General features: G+C 62.0%; 1 protein-coding gene and 1 long non-coding RNA gene across 4 annotated transcripts in view; one reads left to right on the top strand and one right to left on the bottom strand.

The window, feature by feature from the left end:
* Positions 1-295: 295 nt before the first annotated feature.
* Positions 296-6,276, bottom strand: LOC144291000 (uncharacterized). The gene is made up of 2 exons (XR_013358454.1): positions 5,354-6,276; positions 296-5,179 (listed from the first exon to the last, which is right to left on the bottom strand). It is a non-coding gene; the product is annotated as an uncharacterized LOC144291000 (long non-coding RNA).
* Positions 6,277-7,735: 1,459 nt separating this feature from the next.
* The window catches only part of STK11 (serine/threonine kinase 11), a 20,209-nt gene continuing 11,913 nt past the window's right edge, over positions 7,736-16,031 (top strand). For 2 of the 3 annotated variants that reach the window (XM_077860741.1, XM_077860742.1), the window contains exon 1: positions 7,738-8,171. In XM_077860741.1, coding sequence (XP_077716867.1) covers positions 7,882-8,171 — 290 coding nt within the window. In that variant the 5' untranslated portion in view covers positions 7,738-7,881. Of the gene's footprint in view, positions 8,172-16,031 lie in introns of all 3 variants that reach the window. The other variant, XM_077860740.1, reaches the window with a different exon arrangement.

Below are 16,031 nucleotides of genomic sequence, written 5' to 3'. Positions count from 1 at the left end.
GGCAGAGGGAGAAGCCGACTCCCCGCTGAGCAGGGACCCCCCCCGATTGGAGATTGGAGCTCCATTCCAGGACCCCGGATCACGCTCTGAGCCCAAGGCAAACGCTCAACCGCCGAGCCACCCAGGTGCCCGTGGATAAATAAGTCTAAATAAATAAATAAAGTAAGTAAGTAAGAAGCTCCATTCTCACGACCCCGAGATCAAGAATCACAGGCTCCACTGACCGAGCCAGCCACGTGACCCACGACTTTTTTGTCTTTAAGTGGCGGAGGAAAAAAAAAGGTCAGAAGAAGAATCGTTTTGTGACACGTGCAATGTTGTGAGATTTCAGAGCCCGTTAACGAAGGTTGATTGGCGCAGCCACGCGCCTCCGTCTAGCTGTCGTCTGCGGCTACGTTCAGGACACAGCCAGCAGAGCCGAGCGGTTGTGACAGAGTCCATTCGGCCCCTAAGGCTGAGAGTATTTGGTCTCTGGCCCTTCAGAGAGTAGGTGAGCTGACCCCAGCTCCACGCGGCCGTGCGTCGTCCCCGGGCAGTGACACAGGCATCCCTCCAAGCCCGGGAGTCTCCTCTGTTGATTGGAGGATGGTGAGGGGAGGAAGGACCTCGGCCTATAGGCCAGCAGGGAGCTTTGGGTCAGCGTGTGTCAACCACGACTGTCACTGTCCCCCTCAGGTGGCCTGGACAGAGGGCCTCCTGCAGCCTTCCTGGGAGCCAGGTAGGAGGAGAAAGCCGCACCCGCATACCGCACGCCTGCACGTCCTTGTGTGTCAGAACCACGGTGCAACCTCATACAGTCACCCCCGATGGGGTGCATCGACAGCGACCTGCACCTTGAGTGGGGGGTGACGTGTGTGTTGGGGTGGGGAGCACTTAGCCAGGAGGGCCAGGGGTAGGGGTGATTCTGAGGAAGTGACAGTTGAGCTGCTCACCTTGACCCTCGGGGGAAGCATGTCGCAAACAGCGGGAACAGCAAGTGCCAAGGCCCTGGGGCAGAAAGGACCTACGTCTGGCTACGGAAGATGAAAGGATAACGACGCTGCAGCATAACAACCCCCAGCCTAGACCAGAGTGGCCAGGCCACACCGAGATGGTGGGTCCCTCATCCATGACCATCCCTCCACGTGCCTCTCGCCCCACAATCTGGCCTTGCCTGGGTTCCCCAACTAGAGAATGGGGACTCACACCCAATAAGGTTCTGGAGCATCGGTTCTGTGCTGGCCTGGCTGTGTGTCTTGCCGGGCAGCATGTGTCTGTGAGTCCCAACCCCTTGTGAGTGATGGGCCTCTGGTCCCAGGGAGGGGGCCCCCTTCCAGGCATCGGCTTCTGGGAAGTGTCCTCAAGCCTCCATCCTGCAATTCAAGTTGAGAGGCGTCCACGTGGGGCTGAGTCTTGGGGAGCAGAGAACGGTAGGCAGCCAGCATGGGGACAGCTCCACGGGGACCCCCTCTGCCCACGACCCCTGGAAGAGCCCCCCACCGGGCTCCCAAGGCAGCTCTGGCACACAGCATGCATATTCCCAAATGCAAAGGAGGCTTGAAAGGATTTTGTGGCAAGAAATGAATACCTGGAGGTGCGAGGGGCAAAACTGGATCCTTTTCTGGGAAGCACTGGGGGCAGAGGGAAGGGGTGTGCGGGGGCTTCGGGAGTGAAGGAAAGATCTTCTTGTATTTTAAAGGTTTTTTTTTTAACGTTTATTTTATGGGGGAGGAGAAGGGAGGGGGAGAAGCAGGCTCTGGGGTGGGGGGACCCTTCCTGCCTCTGGGGGCTCCAGGCACCCCTGGGCTTGTGGCTGTGACTCCCTCCGTCTCTGCCTCCGGCGACACCTGGTCATCACCATCAAATTTCCCGAGCGTGTGTCTTATAAGGACGATTGTCATTAGATTCAGGGTCCCCCTCAGTCACCGAGGATGATCTAGTCTCAAGACCCGTGACTTGATTTCAACAGCAAAAACCTTATCTCCGAGTGAGGTCACACTCACGGGCTCCGGGGACTTGGACGGGGACACCCGTCAGGGACCACCCACAGCCCCACGAACCTTGCGGGGACTATAACTGCCGCGGCCGTGCCAGGGCTGCCCAGAGCCTCAGCTGGCACATTCCGTCTAGGGCGGCCCGAAGTGAACTCCTAGACGTCACGCTCTTTCTCCTATAGGTGACGCTTCGTTGTGTGTGTCTCTACAGCAGAGTCCCACCCGGGGACACCCGGGCGTGTCTGGGATGCCGTGGGTGTCAGCACCGGGGGCACTCCTGGCATCGCACGGGGAGGGGGGTCTGGGGACCCGGCTCAGTCCCCGGAGGCCCCGGGACCCCAGAGAGGACGACCCCGCCCCCCGCAGGGTCCTCGGGCCTGGGGAAGCCGGAGCACCTGGCGTAGCGACAAGTGTGTGACTCTGGGCATCGCCGCCCCGTGACCGTGTGTGGGACAAGACCCAAAAGTGGTGACAACGGTGATAATCCAGAGAGTCCCGCCCTGAGGGGTGAGAAGGGGGTGTCGAGCCCCGTGGTGTGCAGCGTTTCATCCTCACGTGTAGACACACGCAGACACACGTGGACGTGCACAGGGAGCCGCACCGCCCCAGCCCGCAGCCGGCTGCAGTCCCCGCCCGCCCCCTGGCGGCCGCAGGGCCCCCCACACCCTGCCCCTCCCGGCCGCGCCCTAACCTGGAACCCCGCGGGATTCCCGGGGGAGGCTCACGTCCCCTTGGGAGCACCCGTGGGGCTCCTGGGGCCCCCACTCTGTGGCTGAGCCGGTCCGTGAGACGGCTGGGCCTGGGCTCAAGAGCCTGGCCCTGAGGACACCCGGAGCAGAAGGGGACCCAGGTGCAGCAGCCCCGGGTCGGCCGCCAGGAGGCACGCTGGCTTCCTGTCCTCGTTTAGGGAAGGGGGTACAGGGAGTCTGGGCCTCGGAGCTGGCGCAGTGGGAGGGGCAGCAGCGGAGGCAAGGGCCCCGCTGGGCACAGGTGTCTGCGTGGGGGTCACGGGCGGGCAGGGGAGAAGAGAGGGTGAGGGGGAGCGTGGGAGGACAGGAGGGCGGCGGCAAGGCCAGAGCCCTGGGGCCTCACGGTTTAGTCTCAGGCTCCACCGATACCAGGGCTCTCCCACCTGTGACCTGGGGCCTGGGCCTGTAGCCTGGGACCCCCCATAACCTAGAGCGTCCACTATAACCTGGGGTGTCCCACTATGACCTGCCTCCCCACCCCCTGGAACCTGGAGTCCCAGCTCCACTGTGGCCCCGGGCAGGTGGCTGGCTGCCTCACTCAGGGCACCTGTGATGGAACATTCCATCACCCCCGAAAGCAACACTTTCCCCATCAGTAGTCACCCCCGTTCCCTTCCCATCCCACCAACAGACCTCCTCCCAGCACCCCCACCCCCCTCCCTGCGTGTGGACGAGCCCGTCCTGCATGTGTCACACACGCGGACTCACACCCGTGGGGCCTCCTGTGTCTGGTTCCCTTCCTGAGTGTCGTGGGCTCGGGGTCGGTCCCTGGGGTGGCACGTGGGCACCTCGCTCCTGCTGGCGGCCCAGGGACGTGCCCGTGGGTGGGGGACACGCTGTGTGTACCCGTTCATCTGCGGGTGGACGTTGGGTATTTTCCTCACTCCTGGCCGTCGTGAATCGTGCTGCTGTGAACACGCAGTGTACCAGTTTCTGTGTGGACACGCGGGCCCGCGCCCACGAGAAGAGCAGCCGGGCCACACGGAAGCACGGACACACTGTATTTAACCTTTTGGCATTTTTCCAAAGTGGCTGCACCACTCCTACCAAATTTCCAGGTTCTCTATGTCCTTGTCAACGCTTATGATTGTCCATTGCTTTTGTCACAGCCATGCCCGTGGGTGTGGTTAATTTTAGTAACATGTTTTACTTTATTTTAAAGATTTTATTTATTCCCGAGAGAGAGAGAGGCAGAGACCCAGGCAGAGGGAGAAGCAGGCTCCATGCGGGGAGCCTGAGGCGGGACTCGATCCCGGGACCCCAGGGTCCTGCCCTGAGCCCAAGGCAGACACTCAGCCGCTGAGCCCCCAGGCGTCCCAAGTGTTTCTTTTAATCCAACCTCTGAAATCCTCATGTGATTGTGCATCGGTGTAAATTATCAACAAGACGTCGTAGAAGTTCTTACCTTTCCATGCAAAGCCTTGGAAATTGTGTGTAGTCACAAGAACATGTTTGGACAACCACTCTATAGAGCTTAATAGACACGCGTGGTCAGTGGCTACTGTCAGGGATGGCACAGCTCTCATAGCTGAGGACACAGAGCGACAGACCCAGTCCTAGTCCCAGACAGCTCCAGTCTAGTGCCAGAGACGGAACAAAACCAGGTAAAGGAAGGTATGGGACAACTTCTCATGGTGACAAGTCTTGAACAGGAAATCATACGGGGCTGTGCTGCAGGGAGTGCCCCGGGGGGGCGGGTTCCTGGGGGGGGGTGCATCTGAGCTGACCTGGTGCCTTCGTGGACTTTCTACAGTGGTCACTGAACATGTCCTGGGTCCCTTCTGTGGGGACTCCTGTCCATCAGGAGAGGGGGGTGGGCTCCGGGAAGGCCCGGGAAGGCGCGGGAAGCCTACCGACGCCGAGATTTCCGGAACGCGGGGTGTAAGCCAGTAGCCACAGCAGTGGGCGAGACCAAAGGGATCGAGCTGGGCTGCACCCCGTCCTATTCTGTTCTACGGAAGACATCGTCTAAAAGTGGTGTCCCCTCTCCTTGAAGCGTTTGGTGGAAATTCACCAACGAAAGGTCTAGGCCTTCCTTGTCTTTGTTGAAAACATTTTCACTGCAGGTTTCCGTTCATTCTGAGATTACGGTGATTATTTCCTCTTGAGGGAGCTCTCGTCTTGGGGTCCTCCACGGTGCTGTCCCATCGCAACAAGGATGTTGGATTTACTGGCACAGAGTTGTTTCCAGTACACGATCCTTTATCATATCTGCGGCGTCTGTAGGGACATCCTTTCGGTCATTCTTGACGTCGCTCCTCTTTCTTGGCCAATTTGGTCTGAGGTCCGTCATTTTCTTCAAAATCCTTTCAGAGAACAATTTCTTGGTCTCATGGGTTTTCCCCGATGGTTTTCCGCCCTGATCTCTGAGATGTCCTTGGTCCGGGAATGGGGTGAAGCCCATGCACGTTGTCCCCCACATACTGTCCCCCGGTGTACGGTGTTCCTCAGTGCACGCTGTCCCCTGGTGCACACTGTCCCTCGCACGCTGTCCCTTGCATGCTGTCCCCCGGTGCATGCTGTCCCTCACACGCTGTCCCCCAGTGCACGCTGTCCCCCGGTGCACGCTGTCCCTCGGTGCACGCTGTCTCCTGGTGCACACTGTCCCTTGCACGCTGTCCCTCATTGCACTTGTACCCTGGTGTACGCTGTCCCTAGCACGCTGTCCCCCGGTGCACGCTGTCCCCCGGTGCATGCTGTCCCTCAGTGCATGCTGTCCCCCGGTGCATACTGTCCCTCGCACGCTGTCCCTCAGTGCACGCTGTCCCCCGGTGCACGCTGTCCCCCGGTGTATGCTGTCTCTCGCACGCTGTCCCCCGGTGCACGCTGACCCTCGCACGCTGTCCCCCGGTGCACGCTGTCCCTCAGTGCATGCTGTCTCCCAGTGGATGCTGTCCCTCGTTGCACGCTGTCTCTCGTTGCACGCTGTCCCTTGGTGCACGCTGTCCCCCGGTGCACGCTGTCCCTTGCACGCTGTCCCTCGTTGCACGCTGTCCCCCGTTGCACACTGTCCCTCGCACGCTGTCCCCCGGTGCACGCTGTCCCTCAGTGCATGCTGTCCCCCGGTGCACGCTGTCCCTCGCACGCTGTCTCTCGTTGCACGCTGTCCCTTGTTGCACACTGTCCCTCGCACGCTGTCCCTCGGTGCACGCTGTCCCTCGGTGCACGTTGTCCCTCGCACGCTGTCCCCTGGTGCCTCACGCACGCGGCCGTGGGTACCCGGCAGGTCTTGGGCTCAGAACCGCGGCCTGCAGCCCACCCCGGAGTGCCAGCGCCCCCAGTCCCCAGGCCCGGGCTGGGGCGAGTCCGAGCTTCACGCGGGACGGGCCGACGGTTCCGGGAACACAATCTCGGAGGACGTGAAGGCACAAAGGCGGGGAAGGACGGCCCGCCGCAAGGGAGGCGCGGGGGCTTCCTCCAGCCCGCGTAGCCCAGCCTGCCGAGCTGCCGCCCCCCCTCCCGGCCCCAGCTCCCGGGGACGCTCGGCACCGGCCCTCGGCCGCGAACGGACCGCTCCGGGCACTCTCGGAGTCATCTCCACGCCCTGCGCGGGGTCGACCTCACGCCCCCCCCGCCCCCGCGCCCAGCCCCGCAGGCTCCGCCCGCTGGCCGGCCGCGTGGCCCCGGGGCCCCCGAGCCCAGTCCCCCGGCCCGCGGGCGCGCTGCCCGCCGCACAGCCGTTCCCAGGCGGCCGTTGTCGCCCACGACCCCCGCCCGCCGCCCCGCGCCCCTCCGAGGCCGAGCCGCCGCAGCGACTCCCCGCGCGCCCGCTTCCCGCCAGCCCCGCCTCCCCGTGACGGGCGCCTCGGCGGCCCAATGAGCCGAGCGGTAGCCGCCCCCGGGGCGGGGCCGAGGGTGAGCCAATCCCCACTTGGGCGCCCGCCTGGGTCCAAACGGCCCAATCGGCGGCGGCGGCGGGGCGGGCCTCGGGGGCGGGGCCTGCCGCCTCAGCCAATGGGCGGGCACGCCGGCGGCGGCAGGGGCGGGCGTGCGGCGGCGCGGCGGCGCAGGGCGGGGGCGGGAGGTAAACAAGATGGCGGCGGCGTGTCGGGCGCGGAAGGGGGAGGCGGCCCGGGGTGTCCGCGACTGAGGCGGGGCGCGGGAGGCGGCGGCGGCGGCGGCGGCGGCGGCGGCGGGCGCCGGCCGGCTCCGCGGCGCCTTGCATGGGCTGGGCCCCCGCGCCGCCCCGCCTGCTCCACGCGCGCGGCGGCTGCGGCGGGGGCGCTCGCCGTCCGGGCCCCGGCGGCCTCGGGAAGCCCCGGCCCGGGCCTTCGGCCTGCGCCGCCGCGGCCGCTCGGAGCCCTCCGGGTGCCCGCGCCCCGCGGCCCGCGGCCGGCGGCGTTCGCGGCCGAGAGCGAGCGCGGGCTGCCGTTTGGGGCGGGGGGCGGCCGCTGCGGGGGCGCCGGCTCCGACGGAAGTTGCTCCCCGCGGCGGGAGGGCCCCGGGCAGCCCCCCGGCCCCCCGACGCGCGCCCGGGGCTGGCGGGGGCGGACGCCGCTGCGCCCCGCGCCGTCCGGAGAGGCGCCCGCCGCGGCCTCGGGCCCCCGGGACGGCGGGCCCCGCCGGGAGCCGCCCCCAGCAGCGCGCCCGGCCGCCGGCACCGCTCGGCTGCGCAGCCCGGGGCCCGGGGGCCGGCGGGTCGCCGCGGGGCCCTGTCTGGGCGCGCGCCCCGGCCCGCTGGTGATGCCCGGCCCGGAGGGGACTCGACCCGGCCGCAGCGGCGCTCGTCCGAGGGTCTGAAGTCCCTGGAGGATGACCTAGCGCTCGGAAGCCCCACCGGCCTCCGGAGGGCCCCCGTGGACGCGCCGGCCCGGCCCGCAGCCGCGAGGCGGGCAGGCACCCAGACTTGCGACGCCCCGCGCCCGCGGCCGCCGGGGCTCCGGGCCACGCGCGCCTCTTGAACTCACGACTAGTACAATCGTTTCTTTCCGGACAGGGGTTTTCCTGGTTTTTTTTTTGTTTTTTTTTTTTTTTTCGATTTTTCCTTTTTTTGCATTTTTGTTGACTTTTTTTTTTGGGGGGGGAGGGAGGGTTTGTTTTCGGGCCTTTTATTTTGGAGAAGGGAATTTTAGGGGGACAAAAGGAAGAACCGCGCACCAGGGGCAGCAGATAAGGGAGATAAGGGACCGCCGGCCACAGTCGGAGGCGCTGGGTCCAGAATGGATGTGGCCGACCCGCAGCAGCTGGGCATGTTTACGGAGGGGGAGCTGATGTCCGTGGGGATGGACACGTTCATCCACCGCATCGACTCCACGGAAGTCATCTACCAGCCCCGCCGCAAGCGGGCCAAGCTCATCGGCAAGTACTTGATGGGAGACCTGCTAGGGGAGGGCTCCTACGGCAAGGTGAAGGAGGTGCTGGACTCGGAGACGCTGTGCAGGAGGGCTGTCAAAATTCTCAAGAAGAAGAAGTTGCGGAGGATCCCCAACGGCGAGGCGAACGTCAAGAAGTAAGTGTGGACTTCCTGGGTCGTTGCGCGGGCAGCCAGCAAGGTCGGTCATCCTCCCCCCTTTCCTTCTTGCTTGTTCCCGTTCCTTAAACTGTCGAGGTGCCCGGGCAGCTCCTGTGTCCTCCTCCCCAGGGCAGGTGTTGTTGGGAACCTGCTCAGGTACCGTGCGGCGAGTCAGGCCAGCTTGCGGCAGCTGGGTGTCCCCTTCCTTCCGATGCTGGCGTCCAAGCCTTTTCCAGATGAGGGTGCGTCCCATCCCCCCCTTCACCCTCCCAGCTGTCGAAAGAATTTAGGTGCCCAGTGTAACCAGCCAATGTTTATTTGGCTCTGAGAATTTGTGTTCCTAAACGGCCCTGGCCACCACCAGCAGGTTTTCTGCGCAGCGCAGCGTGCAGCTGTTACTAGGGCCAGGCGAAATGCGATTTGTTTACCCTGTTGGAGGGGAGCCCTGCGGTTGCCAAAAATAATTGTTTGCCCTGGCTTATCGGTCAGCAGGGGGTAACTCAGCCTTTTCTTACTCACTTGGGATGTGACACCAGACACATCCGTGACTGCAGGCCCAGGTGACTCCCTGGGAGAGGAACCAGATTGTGTCCTGGCAAACTTTTTACCCAAACTTCTTCAGGCGCGTCAGCCCCTAGGCGTCGCAGAGGTGTTGAAGTCTGTGCTGAAGTCTCCCCAACCCCCAAGGATGGGGGGGGGTGCGTCTCCATCCCTCTCGCTGATCTCAGGAGGGGGCGTCCCTCCTCATGGCTGCCACCCACTGGGTCCCCGCCCCGCCTGGGCTCCTGCTCCTCCCAGCCTCCAGTTTCCCAGAAGGGGTTTATCTCTCGGGCCAGGCAGCAGGACTGACGACCTTGGACATCCCTCCAGGCCCATCCTGGAAAGTGCTGCTCCCCTATCCGCGTGCACCTCCCCCTTCCTGGCCGGGTTGGCTCTCACGCAGAAGCTGAGCTGTGTTCCCTCGCTCCGGGCTGGCTTGGGTCTGGGCGTGGTGAAGCTGTGGATGGAACGGGGAACCCAAACCGGACTGGCTCTGCTGTTGATGTGCAGCTGGCCGGGGCGGTCGTCTTCCCGTGCGGTCCGAAGGCAAGCCTGGCGGTGTTGTGGCGAGGTCTTTTTATCCCTAGTGACCTGAGGGATGCTTCATTGGTCGCCCAGCCTGTGGGCACCGAGAAGGGATGGCCGGGTGCCCTGGGGCCAACCTCTTACCTGTGAGGTGGGGTGGGGGAGACTGAGGCAGGTGGCAAGCCAGCGCCCCCTGAGGTCCAGGTGACCCTCACCTCCAGTCAGAAATCCCCATTCAACCCCTGGCTTCTAAGTCCTGTTGGCTCATTAAGCCAGAAGCACCTGGGAGTTATGTGGCCTTGGGCTGCCTGTTTGCCACCCTTGTGGGTTGGGGGACAGTGAGCTCCTGCCCTGGAAACAGCTCCTCCCCCAGTGTCCCAGGTCCATCTTGGTCCTCCTGGCTCCTCTTCAGTCTCATCCCCTGATACGTGTGGGCAGCAGGGTGCCGGTCCCTTCCCTGCTAGTTGGAGGCAGCCGGGTCCGTGCAGATGTTCGGGTGCTGGCTCCTTTGCTCCGTGCTGCTGGGGCTTCCCCAGACCCCAGCCTTCTGGGAGCAGCGCCTCGAGGTTCCCAGAATCCGTGAGTCCCGTTCAAGGGCTAGGGCTGGGTTCTAGCACCAGTTGACCTGTGGCTGGGGCACCCAAGCCCACCCTGCTAGTGGTTCTGGGGCGGCTGGTGGCAGCAGAGTGGAGCAGGCCCCAGGACTCTGCGGACCCCTGTTGCAGTGGACACATGCCTGTCTATGCTGAGGCACAACGTACCTGTTGTGCGGGCACTCGGTCATGACGCGCGGTGTGAGACTTGACAAACGGCACACACCCAGGGTCAGACTGCCACCTACAAGAGTTCCCTGATGCTCCATGGAGACACATGACCAGAACCTGACTGGGGGGTTGACGGGCGCTGGCGTCCCAGTCTCTGCTTTCCTGAATGGTCAGCAAGGCCCCCAGAGCTGGTGGAGACATCTGGGTGTGCAGTGTTGGGGCTGCAAGGCGCTCGGTCCTGCAGTGTCCATCAGAAGAACCTGAGGGGAAACTGAGGCCTGGCAGGTGCAGTGTTGGGAGTCCCCAGCTGGCTTGGCAGTTGGCATAAGGTGTCACAGTGGTAGGGCACTTGGCCCGTTTCATCAGCTCAGGACCCGGCTTTCATGAGAAGGAAAGGGGTGTCCTTGCAAGAGGAGGTCTGGGCTCCCGGGTCAGCCTTGCTGCCAGCCGGCTGCAGGGAAAAAAAGGCTCCTTTGTCTTCGAGAGGCTTAATAAACTCCAATTGCTTTTTCCCAAGTGAAGTGTCCGGAACCTTCCAGACAAGCCTCAGGAGTCCCAGCTTGGACTAGAAGCTTTTTTTAAAAAAATGACGTCTGTGATCAAGTTTGGGGGGAGGCTCAGGACGTGCCCACTTTGTGTGGTTTTCTCCCAAGAACTGCTGTGGGCCTGTGCTTGCCCCCCTCTTCCTCATGCTCCTTGAAGCTAGCATGTTTTTATACAGCAAGAGAGTTTCAGAAAGCTTCAAGTAAAAAAAATATATATATCAGTCATGAATTCAGAACATGTTCTCTTGTCATATGTGTTCAAGTTTTTTTTTATCTTTTTATAGATAAAACTTTTTATAGACTCACCAATTTTATTTTAAAGAATTGTATTTATTTACCTTTTTTTATGATAGTCACACAGAGAGAGAGAGAGAGAGAGAGACAGAGAGAGATTGGCAGAGACACAGGCAGAGGGAGAAGCAGGCTCCATGCACCGGGAGCCCGATGTGGGATTCGATCCCGGGTCTCCGGGATTGCGCCCTGGGCCAAAGGCAGGCGCCAAACCGCTGCGCCACCCAGGGATCCCTATTTACTTATTTGAGCGCGTACATGAGCAGGGCGCTGGGCAGAGGGAGAGGCCGACTCCCTGCTGAGCTGGGAGCCCGATGTGGGGCTCCATCCCAGGACCCCAGGATCGTGACCTGAGGGATGCTTCATTGGTCGAGCCACCCAGTCACCCCTCATCGTTTTTATTGTTGTATTTTTATCCCGCATCATTTGTAGAAGATAAGTCATGTTCACTTGTTTTTCTGACAGGCAGCAGAATCACATGGATTGAACCCATAAGAGTTGGGAAGAAGGCAAACGTTTGTGGAGTCTCCCTCACTCCCTCCTCTCTGGGGGCACTAGGGGGATCTGCTGCCGCGTGTCCTGCCCGTGGGGTTTTGTGCGGGTATAGGCAAAACTGCACGTTCTTCCCCTTTTGCACAGTTGCTTCCCCGGGCTGGCGCACTTCACAGGGCAGGTAGTAAACCGGCTGGGCCCTGCAGGCCTCGGACTGCTGCACGTCCGTGCTGGAGCAGCGGGAAGGCAGCCACAGGCCGCAGGTGTGTGACCCAGTGGCTGCACCCACGACAGTGTGCAGACGCCACGACTCACTTTTCAGTCTCGTGTGTTACAAAACATTGTCCTTTGTGGGGTTTTCTTCTGTCGGCTGTTGAGAAATGTGGAAATCGCTTGCTGCTCGCTGCCGCCGTCTAGTCGCGGGGCAGTCACTGTGGCCTCTCAGGCGTGGTTCTTGGACCCCTGCCCTTCCGGCCCAGCCAGTTTGCTTTTCTAATGTCAGGCTTCTAGGTCATCCCCATGGCGGCCTTGTTGGGGTGCAGCGCTCCACCGTCAGGCCTCACCTGCCTCCTGCTGGTGGCTCCTGTGCTGCGTTGGGGAATTCCTTGCTTTCCCGTCCCATTGCAAGTGCAAGGGTATTTGAAGGGCATGTCAGCTCAAGTGGAGTTTTTGGGTCAAAGGGAGCACGTGTGCGTTTGATAAGCTATGTCCAGAGTGCCGGTCCCCCTAGCGTCCCCAGCCGGTCTCCTCCAACCAGATTCTCGGTCCTGAGTGGCCAGGAGCACGGGTCCTCGCGGGCGGCAGTGGCCTGTAAGCAGGTGTGGGTTTCCAGGCTGGGGCGTCAGTGAGGCCGGGGACCGCCTTGTGGTGATGGGCACATAGTTGGATCTGGACAGTGAATGATTGGGCTTTCAGTCCACAGTCAGAGCCCAGGACTCTCGGCTCTTGTTCTTGTCCCAAGTGGCCTCTGCAAGGTCCCAGCATCTGTCCCTCCCCACCCCCGCCCCGTCCTGGGAAGGGTTCCACAGGGAGCCCAGGCTGGCCGGCTGCCAGAGGCGGCAGCAGGAGGGCGAGGTTTGTCCGCGCGCACACCCACGGCCAAGGGCCCGGGGCCTCCCTGAATGTCTGGTCGGTCCCTGTGGGGGGAGGGGGAGTTGATTCTGAACCGTGGGAGCTCAGGGCCACCCTGGGCTCTGGGGACGTGTGCCAGGCCTGGGTGTATGGAAGGCTGCCGAAGCTGCCCTTTTCCTGGATCCGCCGTGTGGCTGGACTGTGTTCTTTAACGGCTCTATTGATACGTAACTCACAGAATTCAGAGCGTTAAGGTGTAATTCAGTGGCTTTTAGTGCTTAACCAGGTTGTGGAACTCAGCACCACCTGACTGCAGAACATTCCATCTCCCCAAAAGGAAGCCCCGCCCCCATCAGCTCCCAGCCCTGCCCAGCCCCCCCTCCGTCCCCCCCCACAAGTCCCCTCCCCGTCCTGCACGTGTCACACACGCGGACTCCACCCTGTGGGGCCTCCTGCGTCCGGTTCCCTCCCTGAGCGTCGTGGGCCAGGGCGGCGTGGGCACCTCGCTCCTGCTCGCGGCCGGGGGACACTCCTGCGTTCCGTGTGTCCATTCACCCGCCGAGGGGTCTCGGGCTGCCTCCGCTTGATGCCTTTCCTGACCCATGCTGTGGGGGACGGGTGTAAATATCTGTGAGTTGCACTTCTAGCAACTTCTCTTGTTTTAGTCTCCCTCCCCGCGCTGGTCGTACGGCTACGGGGATCTGGCCTGATGTCCTTCCACCTGGGCCGCGGTTGCCCCTCGCCTGCCCCTTAGGTGCCCAGGGGACCTGTCCTTGTCTGGAGGGGAGTGACATGTGGGGAGTTCCCTGGGCCGGCTCAGTGTCCCTCTGGGGTGTGTGGAGCCCTTGCTTCTCAGCAGTGGCCCTGGGCCTGTCCCTGTGCCCGTGTGTTTTGTTCGGGGCTGACCTGACCGTGGAGGCAGCTACTTTGTATTTCACTGTAAGCTTGAGTGGCTTTATGACCCTCATTCAGTTTTTCTTCTGGTTAATCAACAAGTGAACGAAGCAGGCCACTTTGGTGAGGCAGCAACGCCGGCGGGTCCCAGGCGGCGCTGGGGGGAGGCTGGTGACCACAGCCCTGAGCCCTGGCGGGGAGGCGGGCCGGAAGCTCGGCTTCCTCTGCCTTCACTTCCTGCATCCTGGCTGAGCTTGCTTTTCCTTTTTCTTTAAACGTTGTTTTTCCTTGGTTTTGGATCCGAGAGTGACTTGTAGGACACGTTGGAAATACAGAGGTGATAGAAACCCCTCCGCCCACCCCAGAGGCCGCTGGGCAGGCGGCGTGGCGGGCCGCCCTCCTGCCTTCTCGCCGGTGAGGCTCTGGCCGTGCGCCCCCGGTTCCAGCCTCGGCGCGGGGCTCCCACTGGCCCTCCGTCAGGCTCTGGGCTGTGTCCCTTCTTCCCAGTGCACATGAGGTGCCGTGTTTGCACACGATGCGTCGGTCGCAGTTAACCGAGCAAACGCGAGCGGTCCCGCACACCGCGTGGGTCAGCCCAGTACATGAGAGGGGCGCCTTTTGTTCTTTCAGAACGTACTTTACGGGCATGGGAATAGGAGCGTTGGGCTGTTTTGTTGCGGAGGAAAGGGTGCTGCCCTCTGCTCTGCAGTGAGCTGCTCCAGGAGGATGGACCCGGGAGGTGGTTTCATCCTGACGGCAGCAAGCGGACGGGGAGCCTCGGCCCAGGTTGTCTGAAGACGCGAGAAGGGGAGAAGGGAGTGCAGAGCCGTGGGCTCCCCCTCTTACCCATAAGGACGTGGAGTGAGCTTTCTGGGGGCCCCTGGACTCGCAGTGGGGGGTCCCTGCTCCCAGAGGGAGTGCAGTTGTATTGGCCATCTGTGTGGGGACTTTATGTACGTACGTACGTATGTATGTATTTTTAAAGATTTTATTTATTTATTCATGAGAGACTCACAGAGAGCGAGAGGCGGAGAAGCAGGCTCCATGCGGGGAGCCCGACGTGGGACTCGATCCAGGACTCCGGGGTCATGGCCTGAGCCCAGTCAGATGCCCAACCCCTGAGCCTCCCGGGCGCCCCTGCATGGGGAGTTAGAAGCGTGGTCACAGGCGCCGCCCACCAGGGGCTGCGTGGAGCTCAGCTCCAAACTCCCCAGCCCTGCTTCCTTGGCACCTGCCCCCACAGGTGGTTGCCATTCGGCTGGATGAAGGAAAGGCCTCCTTGTCTCAACTCACGTGTTTTATTTCTATTTTCTTAATTTTTATTTTATCTTATCTTACTTTTTTAAGTAGGCTCCATGCTCAGTGTGAGGCCTGAACTCACAACCCTGAGATCAAGAGTCGGGTGCTCTATCGACTGAGCACGCCAGGCGCCCCGTTGACACATGTGTTTTAGTTGTGTTGCAAGTACCTGAAGTGATCTCTTTGGATGAAGAGGAAGCGTGCCCTGAGGAAGTTTCTGGGGCGGGGAGGTTGGCATGGACAGCTCAGAGGAGCGGCCAGCTGACCCGAGCTGTTGCGGTGTGTCGGGAACCTCAGTCCAACACTGGGGTCAGTGCTGATGATTTCTAGTCCTGTGTGCGTTCCCAGAAAGCTAGAGCTTGGAGGGCGAGCGGTCTGTCCCTGTGGCTGACCCCTCTGTCCCTGATGGCTACGCAGGGCTTACTAACCCAGCTCTCATCCTGCATGGATGCTGTCTCACTCCTGTGCCTCTGCTGGATCCACCCCGGCTGCGACTCCTTGACAGGTGCCCACGCAGCTGCCTCCTAGCTCTGGCTGCTGACCGGGTGGCTCAGTGGGTGTTTGTCTGATGGATGGACAGCAGGTGCCAGACAGTGGTCTCTGAGAGGAGCTGCTCTGCACTCACACCAGGCAGCACATGGCAGTGCCACCAAAGGCTGCTGGCTGGGGGCTGCCGGCGGGCCACACCATGCATCTGTCGGGTGGAAGTAGAGTGTGGCGAGCCAGTGGGTGGAGAGTCTCTGGGTCACAGTGAGCCCTGGGGACAGAGGCTGGGGTGGGAGAGGCAAGGCAATGGGATGGTTTGGGTGGGAGGGGGTGGAGGAAGGAGCGAGGGAGGATGATGGGCCTGGGTTCCAGGAGGACCTGCCCTGGTCCAGAGGGGCTCGACGGTCTGCTCCAACCCATCAGGGACCTTCTGATCCCTTACAGCAGGGCTCCCACTGACATTGTCCCGCCTTTAGAGGACGGTGGGCTATGTCTGTGGCTGTCAGGACTGGGGGTGCTCCTGGCACCAAGTGCATGGGGGGCAAGGATGCTGCTGACCCCCCACAGAGAGTGACCTGCCCCGATGTTAGCAGTGCTGTATGGGTGAAATCCTGGGCTAATTATTTGGAGAAGAATGGAGTCTGATCCCTGCTCACCCTGACACTGGACACCAGAGTAAACCCTCAGGGGTCAGAGGGTGCCAACCAGGTGACTGCAGCGTCTGTGAGTCACCGCCACTCAGGGTGTGTAGTTAGGTGTGTGCAGCATCCCAGGACCTCAGGGGTCAGACGGGTAGGGATACCATCTGAACAGTGCGGAAGACCAGGGTAGATTCTTGTGTCCCGAACCGTCTGGTGGGGGATGGGAACAGGTTTGGTCGATGAGTTTGTGGGGAAGCAACCATAAGGCTGTGCTTTGTCCGGTGAGTTGATGGCCTCCTGGGCTCTGGG

The sequence above is a fragment of the Canis aureus genome, chromosome 19 (assembly GCF_053574225.1).
Source record: "Canis aureus isolate CA01 chromosome 19, VMU_Caureus_v.1.0, whole genome shotgun sequence".
Lineage (NCBI taxonomy): Eukaryota > Metazoa > Chordata > Mammalia > Carnivora > Canidae > Canis > Canis aureus.
Note: the sequence above shows the minus strand (reverse complement) of the source record. Positions and strands in the feature narration are given on the sequence as shown.